The sequence below is a fragment of the Lonchura striata genome, chromosome 1 (genome assembly GCF_046129695.1).
Source record: "Lonchura striata isolate bLonStr1 chromosome 1, bLonStr1.mat, whole genome shotgun sequence".
Taxonomy (NCBI): Eukaryota; Metazoa; Chordata; class Aves; order Passeriformes; family Estrildidae; genus Lonchura; species Lonchura striata.
In genome coordinates, this window is record NC_134603.1 from 96,870,954 (window position 1) to 96,890,739 (window position 19,786).

The window sequence follows — 19,786 nt, forward strand, 5'->3', positions numbered from 1 at the left end:
GCATCGAGTAAAGCCAAGCCCTGTACAGCTCAGGAGCTCCAGAGCAGTCGGTACTGCACATCAGCTCAATTACTTTTGCATTCTCACCCCTGATCCTACCTGAAATATTTCTTGTTTGGGCTGAAATTTCTCATTTTCTATCACTATGTGAAAACAGCGTCTTTTTGAAAGCTCAGACATTTTCCTCCAAGTTAAATTTTATGTTTCTGAGCCAAAACCCACAGAAGCCACTACTGGGTGCTTTACAGTCTTAATTATGGATTGCAGTAGATTGTTAGAAACTAAAATGTGAATGCTGTAAAATATGAACCAGGGAACGTGTGGCACTGTCAATTCTCTCACAATTACACATATATTATTCTATGTAGCTCAGATAAAACCTAAACATTTATACCAAAACTGGTTTGTCCATCTGTTCTAGAATTTATTTTTTTTAATCTTACACAACATTATTTTGTCAGCTACCTTTGCAAAGCACCTGTTTTGAATAAAACCAAAATGCTTGAAATATTAAGGTTTCAAACTTAACGGTGGCATTTGGGTGCCTCTTGTTTCTGTTCACCACTGTGGCACACAAGCATAAACTGGATTAGTATTTGGGAAGCTCTTATGAAAGATGGAAAACCCTGTGCAGCCTTAGCAGTGGACAGAATGAAAATAATAGCTTGGATAATTCCAGGATCCCTTCTTTGGTGATGCCTGCCATGGAAAACAAACCGTGAGCCTGGCTAACCGCTTAGCAGGGCTGCGGTCAGTATGGATCTCTTCTTACTTCCTTCCTAGAGAGAGAAAAGTGGGTATTACCTGCTAAATGCTATTCTAAAAGTTGCTATCTACATCAATGTAACACTGCAAGTTTTGTAGCTGTGTGAAAATTAAACCCCTTCAGCATCAGTGTAAAAACTACAGGAGCTTGGATAAATGGCAACTCAGTCCCAGCCAATGCCCGAATTTGTCTCCCATCTTTCCAAAACTTTCAACCCAAGAAACAAAGGTCAGGAATGGTATGGTGGACACTCCAGAGCATCTGAGCAGCACCTGTACACTCATGTTTATGTCCCTAGCTGTTCTTTACTTTATCCATGCCACTGAGCTCCCCTTACTTGCATAAGGACACCAACACCTTGTGATGCCCCTTTCCCCAGGAGGGAGAACCAGGAGGCTCTGTGTTAAATCCAGGTCTTCCAAGTGAGGTGACAGAAACTCAGGTAGAGAAGCAACACTGAAAAGCAGATGGTTGCACCCTAGGAAACTTTTTCTCATGTGCAGGAAGGCTGTGAAGGCATTCCCTAGCCTCTCACATGCTGCCGAGGGATAAAAGATGAGATGAAGGCATGATCACGACCAATGGTTTTCTTTCATTTCTTTCATTATGTGTCACAAAGGCTATCTGGGGTTTCAGTCTGTGGACTAAATACAGATTGTGTAAATATGAGCACCTGCCTCTCAGCAGGTGAGCAAGAAAGGCAGTGCAGTGCGAAGTCAGAGCTCTGGGAAAGATCCCTCTAAACCAGAGGGATGCCCTGCGGGGCAGGTGGCTCACAGGACAGCTTCTGGAGTACCAGCAATCCATGCAGAGTCTGCCATGGGACCAGGGAAAAAGGCTGCTTTCAGCTGCCTCATCACCCACTGCAGGGAGGGAGCCCTACTGTATGACCCAGCATGTGGAGCTTTCTACACTTGGAGAAAAAAGTTAGAAAAATATCTGCACATTTTAGCACAGGAGGCTCTAGTTTTATTTGAGAAAGCTAGCTATTAAAATAAATTAATTTTAAGAAGTTCTATTATTTACAAAAAACCCCAATTCATACACAAAAAAAAAAAAAAAAAAAAAGTTGTCAACTTGAAATTCTTTTCTTCCTGTGAAAGGCAAGTTTCCATAGCATTCTTTTGCCCAGACTCCTTGAAATTTTCAAACACACAAGTATTTCCCATGACAGAGCAACTATAATAAAGCTCCTTAGTCACACTGGTGTGGTTTACACAACACACCTTTTACAATCCCACAAAAATGTACCACTGCTAAATGCCTGTCTAAAAACCTCAAGTCCACAGCATTCAAAAGAAAAATGCTCCCAACCACCCACCGCTAGTACGTCAGATATTTGAAGTACGTGCAAGCAGACATTGAGCTGATAGGTTATCACCAGCCACTGTGGCAACAGCTATGCCTGCATACTCCAGGGAGGAAATACAAAGTCATGGTGAATTTTTAACTTTGATGTTTGTAAGATACCTGTTGACCTCTAAGACTTGAGTCATATATTCATCCTTGGGACAAGGGCAATACTGGCATGGCCTGGGGAGCTTGCTCTGCCCAGGATACTCCTCAATCCCTGGAGATGAGTCTTTAAGGCTGGCAAACACCCACCAACAGGGGGACTGAGACCCTAACCCCTTGGCAATACCGCATTACCAGCTCCTCAGAGCCACCCTGCCATTTTATTTAATAGCACACTTAATGATCCCAAACTCCTTTGAAAACTCACCTGATTGAGATGACTCATACCTAGATCAATGGAGTGCATTCATCTGCCAGCAAGGCATCAAACCTACATGAGCCCTTACTGCCCGTTAAACATTGCAGCTGCTTCTTCCCCATCACCACTTCCCCTCCCCTTGCAGCTATTTAAAGGGAAGGTGCAAATGCCTGACAGAACGACCCACATGATCCTACAAGGCACATGCTCTTTTACAGCTGCTGTCACTTCAGCAGGACTCCACTGTACTGCCTCCATCGCCTGAAGAGGCCTCTCAGGTGTTACAGAATGGGAAAAAACTGTAAAAGTGCAGGACAAGGAGCAGCAGCATAAGGCCACAGTCACAACAGTTCTGAGAATGGCAATATTCAAATACACAGCAGACAGCCCTATTTACAAACAGTATTTAAATGGTAGAACAAACAGCCCTCTGCTTCTGTGGGATGGTGAACTAAAAGAGGGTGCAGACCAGCCTGAAATGGGGTGACTGAGGGAGGCAGTGGCAAGCACATGCAATCCCAGAGCTGGGAAAGGAACCAGACTGACCCCTGCCATGGTGTTGGCCCTTGACACCAAGTGGTGAGTCACTGTTTCAAGTCACTGACTTCTGCAGTAGAACTGCTCATGCTCAGAAGTTTCTAGGAAATGGAAATCTTCAGCCTAAGGAAGTCTTTCACCAGACTGGAAGTGTGATACACATTCAAGCTCAGCACACAGCGCAGATGCCTCCAAAGACAAAGGTGTTTTGCCACTGACTTGATTGTTACTAACTATAAGCAGAATCATCTTTTCCTATAGCTTACCTGTATGGATGAAAACTGACCAGCATTAAACCTAAGGAAACCTTAAAACAGCTTGTAAGCTAAACCTTAGAAACAGCTTCTCTGGAAAAATGATTACTTATTCATGGTTACTCACCTGGGTTAGTTAATACATGATAGATCAGTGTACACCACTGACATCCAGGACCCAAACAGCTTTATTCAACAGCCATGGTCCTCTGGGCCTCCATTGACCAATTTCATAGTCTAAACCAAATTAGCTATGGATCCAAATGTATTTACTAGTAATATTAGTAAAATGCACTCAGAAAAGCAGTGAACTAGATTCCTTGAAATCTTGTTGCCTTCATTCCTGTTATTCATCAGCACTTACATTTGATGCAGGAACTTTTGTGATTCCACCTCAGATCAGTTCCATGCCAATCACTTTGCTGTATCAACACGTCAGTGACTTTCTGCTCCATAAACCTGTGCTGGTGCTTCATGGTTCACTTAAATATCATCATCAGTAAGTTCCATATGGGAAATTACTTTAAACATTTGAAATGCATTATACTCACATTCATAAATGCACTAAAATACAGAGCCACTGACTCCTGGAACAGAGAAATGACATTAACAGTGTCACAACAGAGAGTGTAAAAAATGCCACAGATCTAATTTTCTGCAAAATCATCTTATCATCCCTATGTAGCAATAAATTCCCACCATATATTACAAAAACTCCTTGTTCTTCACAACAGATGTTTTTCATGGACAATTTTTAATCTTTCAATCCATCAGCTTCCTTACCTTTTCTAGCCCCAAATCCATGCAAACACTGCTTTTAGTTCTCCTAACCAAACTATACTTTCATGTACAGTAATAGCAGGATTGTTTTTCTTCTTGATGCAGTAGGGGAATAGGAAGATACTAACAGAAGACTGAGCAGCTTTTCTTATGGAGCTCCCTTTATTCACCTTGTTGAGAAGACACAAAAAGAGCAAGTTGCCTAATATAGAGTGCTAGAAAACTATCTTTCAGAACCAAATATAGGCATAATACCAATTAGCTTTATGCTTAATCTACAGAAAACACATTGAGGCAGCCAGGTGCTTTCAGCCCACTGATCACTTTTGTTTAAGAACACAAGAGTCAATATTTAAAATAAAGATGCTAAGATTTTGTCTGAAATTTCACCAGGGGCACCATAAGACCTTCGACATTTAAAGCTAACAAGTTGAAGAGGTTCAGGCAATGTAAATAAAGCAAACATTTAGGTTTTTTACAGAATCCTTACTCAGGCAGAACCATAAGCAATTGAAGACAACCCTTAGGGGATGAACTGCTTTCTTTTAACAAAACATTTTCTCCCAAAAGATTAACTTATTTTAAATAGTAAGAGGAAAGGTGGGGAGGAAGGTTAATTTAAAATGTTCTGGTAATACTTTTCATTAAATAGGTCTCTTTTTTATTTTCCAGTTCTGAATGCTACAGTGACAGTTAGGAGGAATAACCAGAAAAAAGCCCAAATATCACCAAGCCCCCCATACGGAACAACTTCTTGCAATCTTGAAAGTCCGTTCATATTTGAAAACTAATAAACACTGAAAAACCAACAACCTGCAACCAACATATACTAACAGAGACCTGAAATTTAGGAGGCAAAACTCATGAAGACAGCCTGCATTGGAAGTTTGCTGCCTACACAGTAATTTTCTCACCTCAGTAGTTACTGTGCTGGTCTTCCTGCGATCCTTGCTCAAATTCCTACAACCGGTGTGAAGTAGAATCGTGAGTAGCAAAAACTACTTTTCAAGGGACTGGAGAGACTGAACCTATTACCCTATGGGGGTAAAGATGATACACTTATATTAACAAACTAAAGAGTCTCATCCCACTTTTTCCACAGTTAAATTGCTGTCAGTTTTTTGGCTCATGTGAATTCACAAGTTTTCCAAACAGTGGATGAAGTTCAGTGTAGGTGAGCAGCCACTCTCACAGGCAGCTGCCCTGCTTTAGAAAGCAGCAGCTTAACCATGGACCTGTTATTTTCAGTCTCAGGCTACAGAGTTGTCTCTGGCACAACAACTGCCCAAGAAGTCAGAAAAGAGGAGAAGAAAAATCCAAAGCAAAACTGTGGCACAGGAGACACAGGAGGAGACCCTGAATGAAAATGGCAGTAAAACCACAGGTCTAGGAGCAAAGGAAATTGAGCAAGTTCAGTCTACCACCTGCTACGTAAAAAGAGTTAAGGCTAAACAATTTCTGTACATTAAATGTCTCTCCTGTAACAGCTCTGTTGATGTGATTATCTTTTCCAGAGAAGAGCAGAAGTAACAAGACAAGGCAGGTATACAAAACTTTTTATTGACAACAGAACAATAGAGAGGAACGTCACCACTTCCCATTCCTCAGGAATGTCTCCATTTCACAGTCTGTTAAAAGCATAATTTCATGGTAACGAGCAACACGAAGGCATGGAGCTGTCTGTAACCTCCAGAGAAATGTTCCATCAGTGCAGTGCAAGGGGACCGATGGCGTGCACGTGAGCAGCAGGCCCTGTCACAACACAACCGTGGCAGGAACAGTGTATGCGGAGCCAACGGGCACAGACATGAAGCAGGCAGAAGCCTCAAGTTATCTCCATCTAAGGGTGATACTCGACCTGTTATTCCATCCATATTCTGTTTCAGGGGGGAGTACTTTATTCCCTTGCTCTTTTTTGCTTTCCCTGTCCTCAAGGATGCCCATACTTCCAGCTGAACTGGTACCATGTCAGAGAAGGCCTGAGCTTTTATATTTTGCTACCTCATACCCGTTCATGTATGCACTTGAGTTTACTTTCAGAGGCTTACATTGACATAAAGAGGGGGGAAGAAAGTGCTGTATAAGAAGAAAAGGATTTAGTTGTTAATGCTTCCTTGCTAAGAAAAATATTTGGTAGTTGAATATACTCCCTGTAATGTCATCTTCAAATAGTAGGTAGGCAGTCTACTTAACATTTTAAAGAAACTGCACACCAAACTCAGAATAATTTCAAACACTACAAAATTAAATTCGAACTGAAATTCAATCTAAATAACAAAATATCTTTAGTTTTTACAGTCCACAGAACTGCACACTGAGTGCAAGACGAAAGCTGTCTCTCTCCTGCATAAGGTTTCCTCTGCCTGCAGAACTGTAGTGGGGACCCTGTGTAGTAGCTTACACATTTATTAATTTATCATGTATTTCCTTTACTTAGTGGTTGTGCCTGTGGATGTGTAGACTTGTAAAGTGCTTTAAAATAAAACAAAAATTCCTACAAAAGAAAAAAATCCCTCAAAAAACCACACAGATGCGAGAATTTTATCTGAAGGACTTTGTACAGCATTTACAATGTCAGCATAAAGCATGTGAAACATGAGCATTCCCTGCAGACTGATGCAGTGCAAGCAGTCTCATACATTAGATACTGCAATTCCTCTGGATTCAAGATGCACAATACTTACAAAAACAACCCTAGAAGCACAGACAAATGCTGGTGGCTCCTCCTCTTCTTTTTAGAAACATAATTAAAAAATCTGCATTACTCTCTCATAATTTAAATACATAAGTAATCTCCACTTTTATTACTTCATGACAATGACTTCAAATTTACATTATTTTAAGTACCGTCAGAATAGCTCCATGTATAATACAGATATTTGCTGATATCCTGTCAGAAAATAAAAAAAACCAAAACCTTCCACTATATAAAAAAAATATGCTGGAAAGACAAGAACACAGAACAGGGACTTGGTACAGACTATGATTTCAGTTTTATATCAACCACAGTTAACCCAAAATTAACAGATACACAGCGATATTCAAAAGCAGTGCAAATATCTTTGGAGGTTAGAATAAAATTATACTACAAGAACATAAGACAGAAGAAATTAAAAGGCAAGTACTTCAAGTACAGGAACCAGTCTCTGTGAGGTCCACCTTAGTGTTAGCTGGGAGTTCCTTTTCCCATCTTACTTCTTCCTCTGGAACACATTAGCCAACATTGCACCTGATGTAGTCAGCTGGCCCATTTTGTTCAAAAACTTGGTCTTTGTATCTTCACTTACCAGGCTCGCTGCAATTGACATCGAGCTAGGAAAGGAAAATATTTAGTGGCATGAGACTACAAATTAAAAAGAACATTATATTGTTATTTATTAAGCAGCTAAACTGTCATTGTGTTTTGTAGATTTCAACAAAAAAAGACCAGTCTGTGAAGAAAAATTAAAAACCCATCACTATCTAGTCCATATATACACTGTTAAATTTATTATAATATGCTCACAGTGCCTTTGTACCTTTGGATGTCACCACATTAGTATTTGCTACCTACTAGGGAATTGCTGTAGTGACAAATACCCCTGTGAAAGACTGGCTTTGCCTTCTCACCAGAAATGTCAATCCTTGTGTTTATTTAGTGTAAGTTCACCAGTACGAGTCCAGACACAGACCGTTCTAACCCAAGTAACCTGCCTCTAACAGCGACATTAGCAGATGTGTAGAGAAGAACAAAAGCAAGGTAAGTACAAAAGAATGACCCGTCTCCTTAATTTTCAACTCTTTCTTTTCGAACTACTTTCACTTGAGCAGAGTTAAAAACTGTGAGGATTGTCAACATAGTAACTCTCAATAAATCTTTATTTTATATTACTTTATCAGATTTCCTTTGATCTCCTTATAAATTTCTTGCAAACGCCACCCTGAGCCCTACTGGTCAGCCCCTTGCTGGGTAAGGATCTGCTTCTTCTGGTTGTGAATGTGGCTTTTGTCACCTGTGCTTGGATGTTCCTAACTGAGACATACTAGACAGGACAATGGAGAGTTCATAGGTTTCCCACAAACTGGACTGGAAGGAACAATCCAATCAATGCTGAAACTACAGGATGCTAAGCTTCGAATAATATAAGAAATATAAGAAATTACCCCTATTACATGAAATTAGCAGATTTAATTTTTTTTTAAATTAACAACATATCAGTGAGCTTAACTTCAGATTTATATAACTGTTTAGCACAATAGGAGTCGTCTGTCTCAAGACAGAGTAAGTGTACATAGCAAGAATATTAACAAATATTCCATACTTCCTATATTTGTAGTCAAAATGGCAAGTGTTTTTCAACATTGGACAAGGACAATTTTAGAAACCGTTACCAAATAAATTCTCCTTTGTGAACTCAGTGTGGACTCTGCATTTCAAAATTATAACTAAGACCACAAAATCTGTCTTACTGGCAAAGGCCAGATTCCAGGAACTGACTTTTCAGTGTGAAAAGTTATAAACAGTTCTGTTAGACGCACTTGCATCAAGGAGATAAAACTTAACGCTGAATTGTTTCAACAGAGCTTGAATGATTTCTTCAAAGGTAGAAGGGATGTACCCATTACTGTCTCCCATTTCACACTACAGAAAAAAGGTGCTTAGTAATAATGATTTCTGGATCTTTTTAAAGTACCTTAAAAATAAAAGGGAAGCTTCTCACTAAAGCTGTATTGTGGATTTGCAAATAGTTTAATTATAAACTTTTAAAGTAAAATATTTATTTCAGGCACAGTCATGTAGCCAGACATCTTTGGCTTGATTAAACATCTCCAGTCAACTAATGAATCACATATTTCCAGCTGATAAAACTCAGCTGGGAAATTACTGCTACAATAAGATGGATGCCTTTTGCAATTTCCTTTGATTTAATGATAAAGCAAGGGCATATAAATTATGTAAGTAACAGTTTGCACTCACTGTCAGCTAGTTAAGGACAAGAAGTTATCTCAGACTATGAGGTAGCCTAGAGTTGTGTGTAGTTACAAAAACTTATTTGGGAAATACTGTACATTCCAAGCATTAGCAGTATTACGAAAATAAAACTGCTCACTTCAGAAAAGAAAGCTTAGCAACTGGTGACAAACCTGTAGTTCTAAACAAACTGTGCTTTCATTAGTCTAATGATCCTGAATAAGACTGAGGAAAACAAGGAAGTGTTCCATAAGTTCTTGAAAAAGTTTGGGGGATATCAGGTATCTGATGTCAAAAATTAAACAGTAGCAACTACAGAGCCTCGAAGTTCATGTTTTCTAATACTGTTACTGGAAAGAGAAACATAATCCACAGCATCCTGAATAGTTAAAAGTTTAAATATCCAAAATAAATAGCCTCCAAAGTACTTCCATTGCTATACAAACTGAATATTTAAACATAGCAAAAATTAATATCAAATCAAATAATTTGAGTCTCTCATCTTTAAGAAGTAATCAAAGAACCCAACAAAGCAATAGTATACTTTGTTTAAAACAATCCATTATTTAAAAACCAAAACAAAACCCAACCAACAAATAAAAATAATGCTTAAACATCAAATTTTTCCTGGTGACAAATGAATCAGATGCTACACAGAGTTCTGCCTGTTTTATGGGGAAGCTTTAGGCCAAAATAAACATTCCTAATGGACATATTATAGCAATCAGTTTGTAATGTGTTACCCATTATTAAAATACCTTGTTAATTGCTAAACAAAATGTTTAACAAAAGTGGCTATCCATCCAATATTTAAAAATGTAGAGTTTAATCTTCTGAAAAAACAATTTCTTTGGTCCTGTATTATTTGACCAAGCTTTTCTAACAGGAAGGGGAAAAGACAAGATATCTTAAGAACATCAGAAGATTGCTTTTGCACTCACTTTGATTTCTGTGTGTGCACTGCCACGCTATTAACAAACCCCAGTAATTTATATCCCAGTTTTATTTAAATCCTTTGTCAAATATGTATTTGTCATTGAAATTAGGAACTGAAATTAGCAAGCACTTAGTAAGAAAACAAGAGATATTTCTGTATATGAAAAGGTCATTTCTTCAGTGGTAAAATATTTCTTGTTGATTTTGTACAGTACAAGACTACAACCATAGCCTAACATTAAATAAGAAAGGAGAAGGCTAATTAAAGAACAAAGGAACAGACTGCAAAGACTTATCCTTTCCATATCTTAGTTTTCAGCAGTTGCATTCTTAAAGAAAATGCATTAGATGTTGTATGATGTTTGCATTTATGTTTCTGTAATGGCTTAATAGGATTGACTGTCATTTCAAAGTATTTACTACTAGTAAAGCCTGAAGTTTTTTACTTGGTGCAGCAGAGACTGACCCTTTTTCTGCTTTGCATTTCTTCTGTTGAGTTCTTGTACACCTTTCTTATTTTAGTCATTCTCAAACTTCAGGACCATGTGTGACCTCTTTCAAAAAGTAAATTCTATCTTTTTTTTTTTTACAGATAAGGAAGCATGACATGAACAGGCTTCAGTAATTGCCTCAATTCTCATGACAAAGCATCGGGATGGAGAACAGATTCTCTTTTCAGATATCTTATCACATCCTTGGCAACACTGCTAAGGATTTGTTAAATTATATAATAATCCACAAGAATTTACCTGCTGGCAGGCCATTCCAGGCAACAAGCAGGCAACAGAGCACATACAACTCATCATAATGACATTGAACATTCCAAATTTCCACATCCAACGTGGGTCTGTTGGTTACTTTTGTTATCAGGAAGTACACACAAATGATACCATCTCTACATGTGAAGTAAATGGATGCATGTGCACTGTGTGTCTGCTGCTGAGAGCTGGGTTTATTCTGTGTTTGTGGAAAAGGTGTTTTACAAAAGTGCAACACAGGTGGCATTTTCCCAAAGTCAGCCTACTGCCTAACCAGCACACTTACATAGGGGTCAGTTTATACACTGGAGAAACTGTTCTTGTGTGCACCAGTCCTGTGCAAACCAGCCTGAACAAAGTCATTCCCAGGACCAGAACAATTCCCTCAGCCTGCAGGTTGTCACCCCCGCAGGTGACAAAGTATCTGCTCCATATATTGCTCTAAGCACTTAGGCCAGGCACTCCCTTATTTCTCAGATTCAGGACAGAAATTTAAATACAGCTTTAAATGAACAAAAAATTAAGAACTAAGAACAACATTCCTATAAAAATAACTGTTGTCTCATGTTTTATACTGGAGACAGAAACAACCACTGTATTAAAGTTTCCAAAATCTGTTTTCAAATACAGCATATGTCAGTGCAGGATTTCAGGTCCCAAACCTTGGACAGCATTATGGAATACACTCTGCAGAACAATACTCTGGAGGCACATAGAAAACGGGAAGTGGAAGTCTTACCCTTGCGGTTCTTGGACGGTCTTGTTTTCCACTTTCTGTTCACATTCTTTTATCATGGAGCTCAAAATAACCTAAGACACATAAGGAAGAGAGATACATGACATTTGACATTTTTCCTTTAACACTTCTTATGAAATCCACTCTGCAAGTAATTCTGCCATTAGCAGAATTGTTTAAAACATTTCCCTGTTTCTTTTTTTTCAAGTGCCTTTGAGTTCCAGTTATCTGATAATGCCTTGTGGTTAGAAACAACAAAAATGTTCAAAATAACTTAAGGAAGAAAATGTTTTCCAAATAGTTACAGAAGTTCAGGACTCTGTCCTTTTGCCCTAAGCTTTCAAAAACAGCACTAAAACAAACCCACATCTGTGACACACTATATCTTCATGAACATTATGCATGAAAGAAAAAGCAAGGAAAGAAAAAAGTTTGACAGTATCCTAAGACAGTATCTTAATGGAAGGAAGTGCTAACTTCAACCTGATACCATTCCCCTGACATCTTCTAGAGTTCCTTGATTCATGGCTTTTTCCTTCTATTTAAGCAATTACAGTGTTGAACGCTTCTGCAGAGTATTTAAGACTGAAGACACCTCCGCACTGACATTTTTACACTTTTCCAAAAATAAGGAAATTATTCCCAATAGGAGGCTTTGCAACAAAATCATACAGTTAATTCATGGGACAGATAAATGAGTCCCTGCCCTGTTCATTACATTTTTCAGAAGAAAAACCACACCCTTCTACAGGCTCACTGCTTCAAAGAACCGCATCTGCCACTCCAGCAGGACTGCAGCCACCATTCTATTTGGACTGCTACCAACACCCTGACCCACAGGGTGTCAAGGTAGAATTCTGACTCTGACAGTGTTGTTTTGTATTACTGCATTTTTATTCTTACTTTTCCTAATAAAGAGCTGTTGTTTTTACTCTCATATCTTTGCCTGAGAGCCCCTTAATTTCAAAATTACAACAGAGGGAGAGAGGTTACATTTTCCATTTCAAGAGAGGCTCCTGCTTTCCTTAGCAGACACATGTTTTTTCAAACCAAGACATGTTTTGAAACATTTAGGTAAAAAAGTTAGAATGCAAAGTATGAAACTATGAATATATACAAATACACATATATATACACACACTGCATAAATGGAAACTTCCTCTGCCACAGCTCAGAAGAAAGCAAAATACTTTTTTGAGACACTAAACTTAAAATCTCAAAGCCACAAGCAATTAAAATTAGTACTGTCTTACCAAACCTGAATATATACAAGAAAGGAAAAAACCTATTTTCAATCTCTGAAATACAGATGAGTCACTAATGGGGTTACTACCAACTGATAACTATTTTGAAATGTATTTGCTACAATTAAAATTCTAGTTTCTGTCAAGTCTGCAGCACAACCTTTAATTACACTGATAAGATGTGGCCTGGTCTGCAGACCTGTGCCACTGCTCACTCTATTTATCCAGAATTACTTCAGCATTTGAAACATTTTAGGTAGCAGGTGTTACACACCCTTGAGTGTTTCAGAGAGTGGCATTCAAACAGGACTACAACTCTTCCTGCTACATTTGCTGTCCCCCATTTGCATAAAATGTTATACAAATATTTAGGCTCAAGAGTACTGAGGTACAAGAGAAATACATTCAGAATTCTAGTGAAAAAACAAGCTTTTTGTTCTGTATCAAAAAAGCCCCGAAATTTTCAAGCACAGCCACCATAATTTTTATTACTTTTAATTTCCACCTGTGCACTGGAGCTTTCCTACATTTTTATACATCTGAATCCAGATGTTCTAAATATCAACAATATGAAGCCTTTATCAAAGGGGAGAATAATTAATCAAGGACCCAGGATCATTTCAATAACAGGATGGCTTTCCCATCCATTGCACAGCTCGTTCTGGGAAGGCGTTGTAATTCTTGGATGAATTGGAGCGATTCTTGCATCTTCTAAAACTTAATTTCTAAATTTCTACATTATGGCTTTGCACATAGCGCTCAGACCTATTCCCTTGGGTTCTCCTTGTTTGGTCATAGGACTGATTATGAAATCACATGTCCTTAAAGAGAAATATTTTAGAGCACTAACTCTAAATATAGAGACACTTAAGAGACTTAACATGCTGAAATCTTATAAACAATACTGCAGTATATGGACTAAATATTTTTACCAAGTACTGACTCACTATCGTGCAACTCAAATCCACTTTGAAAACCCATAGAAGGCAAGTGGAAAATGAGGAAGAAGGGACTTGACATTGAACTAGAGATGCTGGTAAAGTACCTGAATGACTGCACAAGGTGAAATGTTTCCTTCAAAGATTAGAAAGTCTGACCTAAATGCCCAACTTACACTTTTATTTATATGAAAGAAAGGAAAACAAGTATGAGGTATGAGTGGTAAATTCTGCCAGACAGCACCACACAAGCCAATTCCACAATGTTACCCTTTCAAGATGAGCATAAACTCTGTACTGATGTTAAAGCCATTAGAGCTAAGGCTCTGTCATTTAGAAAATGTGTGTTTGTCAATTGATACACCACTGAATCATGAATAACACCATAGAGGCCAAAATAATGAAAAGAGGCTTAATTCTGTTTATGCAAATGTTTAATTAATTTGAGACAGTAAATGACATTCATTTCAGAAAACATGATTTTCAGATAGAAGGCTTCCAAGACAGACACTGGAACTCACTGTATCTCAGAAGCCTCTATCATGATGCCTACAAACATCCTATTGAAGTGAAAGCTGATCAAGCACTAGATATCTATTTCTACAAAAAAAGCGATAAAAATTGTAAAGCCTGTAGTGAGTTTTCTAACCCACTGGAGCAGGAGTAAATATTTTTAATTTTATATTGCTCTTTGGCTAAAAAGCCAAAGCACTTGGCATCATGACTGAAGTTACTTAAGCACAGTAATGTAGAATGTGGTAATGGAGGATTGAGAGCTGTCTTTACTTACTGATTTATTTTAAATCCTATTCCAGTCTTTACTTCCTTCTCTGACTACAAAATTCAAACTCAATCAAACCCCTTGTTCTAATTCAGGGTATCTTTTGAACTGACTATGTCTTTAAACCTTAGAAGTTACGTTAACTACAAAAATGAAGTAGCAGTATTAAATCAGTTATCCCACTGGTGAAAGAAAATGAAACTTTTGCCTAACTTGCAGCTTTCAGATCTATGTTTAAGACCTCCCAATCCATCTTCTACCTCTCTTTGAACACAGAATATCTATCATTGCCAGACCTCCAGTGTTGCATGTGGTATGGAACACAATTCTGTTGCCTTTGAGTGATGCTGTTTCTTCTGACTCAGCCTTCTGAACTCAAGTTCTTTCAGGTTGAAAAGTTCCTCCAGTAATAATACATAGAAAATAAAAGATTGATACTACAGGCTTTTAGATGGCAAATGTAAGTGGAAGAAGGAGCTTTGTTACTGAATATAAGAACTTAGGACTCCTAGAGAATACAGTCATCTCAATTCAGTCACTTTTGCACATACAAGGAAAATAAAATAATTTTCTCACATACAAAGTAATTCACGAAAGTGCAGTATTAATCTTTAAAGACTACAACAGTACTCTTCCATACATTCTGATTAAATCTTTTCCTCCATCCCTTGAAATGTTAATCCTTTTAAGATTTTCCCCAACATGCAACAAAACAACATCTCTTTTATTTCTACTACTGACTTAAGATCTCTTTGTTTCAATATCTGTTAGTATTCATCCTCTTCAAGTACTGACCAAAAAGGTGCATATGGCCAAGATTTTCAAGTTATTTAAGCTGCCTTCTTCTGCTAACTTTTTTGGGTTTTTTGATGCTTTCTATAAGCTCCTCATACCAGAGAAGGTATTGTTCACTCCCATGTTGTCCTGTCTGCTTCTCTTAATCTGCACTTTACAATTCACAGAATCACAGAGTGGTTGAGTCTGGAAGGGACCCCTGGAGGATTATCTGGTCCAACCCCCTGCTCAAGCAGGGTGACCTGAAGCCAAATGCCGAGGAAGAACACGTCCAGATGGCTTTTTTGAATCCAAGCATTTAGGCTCCACAACCTCTTTGGACAATGTGGGCCACTGCTCTGTCATTCTCACAAAAAAAACCCCAAAAAAACCCAAAAAACCCAGCTTTGCCCATGGTTCTCTGGTCTTGTCACTGAGCACCACTGAGAAGAGCCTGGCTCTGTCCTCTTTGGACCTTTTCTTCAGGTACTGATAAAATTCACCCAAGCCTTCTCTTCTTGAGGCTTAACAGTCCCAGATCCCTCATTTTCTCCTCCAACCCTTCACAGGAATCTCTCCACTAAGTCCATGCTTTTGTACTGGGGAGCCCAGAACTGGACACAGTAATCCAGATACAAATTGTACCCCAGGTATTTTATGACTCTACTTCCCTAATAATTCTTAATAGTTTCTTTCCATCACTCCACAATTTTAATCTAAATTTCCTTGGATATATTGTAGCCAATGATTTTAGTGCATCCTTGGTTTGAGTAACATAAACAAAACCAAAAATATAAACAAAAGCATTTCCTTTTTCTTCAGTCTAGCAAGATCTGTGTTTTGACATGCATTTCTGATGGCTGAGTATTTTCTCCAGAGATCCTCACTCAGAATGATATTTTACAAGATTTTACTGTTTTTGAAATCATGTGGCCTATTCTTTACCAAAGAAACCTCCTCAATGTCATGTTTTGAAACCACTTATGAGCAGTTCTCCTTAACTTCTGGTTTTAAATGCCATCACATTTTAACTTCTGCCACCTACATCTCATACTCGGTAAACAAAGTTTACTGCTCACCTCATGTTCTGGAGAGAGATGTTCCATGTCGGTTCGTAAACACTTCAGTCCTGGTAAAAAGTGATTGACCATTAAATCCTCTGAAATAACTAAAATCCAGGGTGTTAAGGTATTGTAAGGATTGCCTTTTGAAAATACACTTTTTTTTTCTGTCTTCTGAAAATGTTGTTTTATGGAACACAAGGGAAGCAGCAAAACTAAGAAAATGGAACAGCATTTGACACTTCACGACTAATAAAAAGGAAAAAAGATCTTAAACATATTTAAAATCATGTATTTCATACATCCATATAATTATTTTAAGATTTTTTCCTCGTTTATTAAGATGAAGAGTTTTGTTTTTTTAGCTTTGTTTTTTGAAGCATTTATCAGTTCTACCATATGGGGAACTGGTTGAGCGGGAGTTCATTTTCTGCACAGCAGTCCTCAGTGCAGTGCTTTGCACTGGTACCTAGAAAGGTGTTGGCAACACACCAGTGCTTAGGCTACTGCTGAGCAGCACTGGCACAGCATCAGCGCTCTCTCTAAACATTCCCCCCATCAGTAGGCTGGGGGAGGGCACACAGCCTGGACAGCTGACCCAAACTGACCAGAGGGATGTTCCACACCATATGATGCTTATTCAGATATAAAAACTAAGAGAAACTGGTGGTGGAAGGGCAGGACCATTTGCTATTATGAAGTGTGTGTTCTGGAGTGACTGCTAAATGTGCTGAAGCCCTGCTTCCTGGAAAATAGCCGGAAAGTAGAGAATAAATCTTCTGTTTTGCTTTGCTTCCATGCATAGCTTATGCTTTACTAAACTGCCTTTATTTTGACACGAGTTTTTCCTCCATCCGATTTTCTCCCCCACCCTTACCCATCCTGCTGAGGAGGGGAACGAGAGTGGTTTGGTGGGTACCTGGTGTCCAGATACTCCATGATATTCATCATCTTATAAAACCTCCCCCTTACATTGAATAGATCATGTTTTATATCACAGATTCAAATACAAACGTAATTATTTCTCTAATATTAAACTTCTCTCACCACCAGAGAAATAACAGCTAGACTTCCTCTGAAAAAAGGATACAACAACAGGAAAGAGCACTGTAGGACTCAAACAGGTGGGTAGCGATATCCAATCTCTTAGAATCAACAGACTGCTGGTTGTTGACCAAGGCTAACTTGTGCAAGTGTGGAATAACAACTGGAAAAGTAAATACAGGAATAAGTATTTGAAACTGCTTTCCACAGACTTGTTTAGCATTAAACAGGTGCTATGTGGCAACTGCAGGCATTTGAAACTTCACACATCAGCATGGAATTAGAATTCCAATCAATTGCTTTTGATGGGATTGTCCTTGAACATCTAATGGATTGAATCAAACTTGAAATAAAAATTTGTGGTAGCACCACCTAAAATAAAAAGGTAGCCTGGAGTGCCCTTGAAATAATAACAGTTTACAGAAAAGAAAGAAAACCCCCATCAATGTAACCAGCATACCTATTAGCTTTTGGACAGAGAGAAGACTGCATCTTCCCATGGATGCAACTTACATTCGTCTCTAAATCTGGGCTCAGCGTTAGGTCCAACTCTTCCAAATGTTTTTATGATTTCTGTATGTAATGAATGTTGGTCTTGATACTGAGGGTCCTCCAGGAAAGATGCTAGCTGCATTTTTACTCTCTCCAGAAGCTTAAAAATTCCCAGAGAAATAGAAAGAACACAAAAGAATGAAGATGCTAGAAATTGTTCTGATCAGTTCAGATTATGTTTACAATCTTTTGCATTTCAGATGACAGATCTTGGACTTTCTTCTAATTTATAGATTTTTTTCCAAGAGGATGTTTCAAACTCTTTGATGCACCTCTATGTTTTAAAGACTGTTACCAGGGTTTAAATCTGACGGGTCTTTTAACAACAGACAGGTGGTCCCTGCATATAGCTGATCTTTCCTCCTGAGGTTTCCTTGAGTCTGATACTCCCTTTTTTTTAACTGATATAACAGTTTCCCTTTTACTTAATAACTAATAACTACAGAGTTTTCCTGTTTAATTAGAAATCAAATAATAGCATTTTTTGGTAATGTATTTCAATGAATAGGTTGACATTTTTTTTGCAGAGGACAGAGATGCAAAAGTAACCTTCATAAAGTCAGTGGAATTAAAAAGATTTCTTCAACTAAAGGCTAGAAAACCAATCATGAGATCAGTATTTAATTTGGATTCAAACTTGAAAGAAGGAACATTTTATGATACATTTTGGAAGGTGCTATCACCCTTGTACTGTAAGGGCTATTATAATTAGTGCAATGGATGCAGTAATTTCTGAACAAAACAATATTCTTCCCAACTGATTACAGGCATGCATTCCAAGCTGCAAAATTCTAACTTTTCCATCGTCCAAGTACGTGTGAGTCATCACTGACTTGACTCACATTACTCACATTTCCTCAAACACATTCTTTTAGAATATGTTGAAATTACGGGAAGAATGCAAGCTCTGCAAAAAGCTGCAACGACTTACAGACTGCACAGTTGTTATATGAAACAAAATTCAGTTTTCGACTGTTTACAGTAGAATCCTGTCTTCAGAATTCTTATCTATTACCATGGTATCATCCTTAAAAAAATGAGGAGGAATTGCATCCCTGCATTATCTTCAAGGAATACTTCGCTAATATCATTATGTCTTTTAGTGCCATCTTGGACACCAAGGGCTAAACTAGCAGATATGACTGGAACAACAAGAGTCTTGTGTTCTTCTAAAGTATTTGGGAGCCAAGCAGGATACCCTAAAGCACCTAAAAAAAGTATAATATACAATAGTACAATATGTGGATGTTTTTGGTCACCATTTTAAAATAGAAATATTTCATTTGGAAATAATGGAGTTAGATTTTATAACTGTACTGGAGAAGGTTTTAGAAAACATTTTGAGCATGGGGTTTCCCATCTTCTGGTACAGGCCTCCCCTCTACTTATCTGTCTCTGTTTGTTTATGTTTGGTTGAGATTTAGAAGGAAATGTTTTTATTAGTTACAAGGGTTGGTTTGTTTAGACAGAAAAAAAAAAAAGCCCATTGCAAAACCAGAAAGAACTTTGGAAGAGAATATAACAAAGAAAGAAAGAAAGAAAGAATTTATGACTTGCCCTTTCTTTTCTTCTGGATTTATTAAAAAATTATCCTCTTCTTTATTATACAAAATCACAGGTGACAACAGGTGTCTTACCTCTCTCTGAGTAACAGTTTCCATGATGGTCCCAAAAGCAGGGATTGTAGCAATCCTTACTGAACTACAATGGAAGAATAGGGTCTTTAAGATGTATTCAACAACAAGAACAAAACTACTTATATAAAAATTAAAAAATTAGTACTTTTAATTTACATTAGTTCTAGCAATGACAAAGGGAAAAAAAAAGCAGACCAGGAAAAAGACAGGATTATCTCAAGGTCTCAGTCCGAAACTCACAATTCAGGATCACTGGACAAGGTAACAAGGGCCGGAGCAACCCGCTTGTCAACTAATGCTTCACTCATGCCTCGAAGAGTCAG

At 38.0% G+C, this 19,786-nt stretch overlaps 1 protein-coding gene across 3 annotated transcripts in view; it reads right to left on the minus strand.

The window, feature by feature from the left end:
* Positions 1-5,590: 5,590 nt before the first annotated feature.
* Positions 5,591-19,786, minus strand: part of RELCH (RAB11 binding and LisH domain, coiled-coil and HEAT repeat containing) — a 76,680-nt gene continuing 62,484 nt past the window's right edge. For all 3 annotated transcript variants that reach the window (XM_077786083.1, XM_077786085.1, XM_031503937.2), the window contains 6 exons: positions 19,464-19,527; positions 17,788-17,926; positions 17,321-17,437; positions 16,249-16,337; positions 11,436-11,506; positions 5,591-7,363 (listed from right to left, as the gene is read on the minus strand). In XM_077786083.1, coding sequence (XP_077642209.1) covers positions 7,243-7,363; positions 11,436-11,506; positions 16,249-16,337; positions 17,321-17,437; positions 17,788-17,926; positions 19,464-19,527 — 601 coding nt within the window. In that variant the 3' untranslated portion in view covers positions 5,591-7,242. The remainder of the gene's footprint in view (positions 7,364-11,435; positions 11,507-16,248; positions 16,338-17,320; positions 17,438-17,787; positions 17,927-19,463; positions 19,528-19,786) is intronic.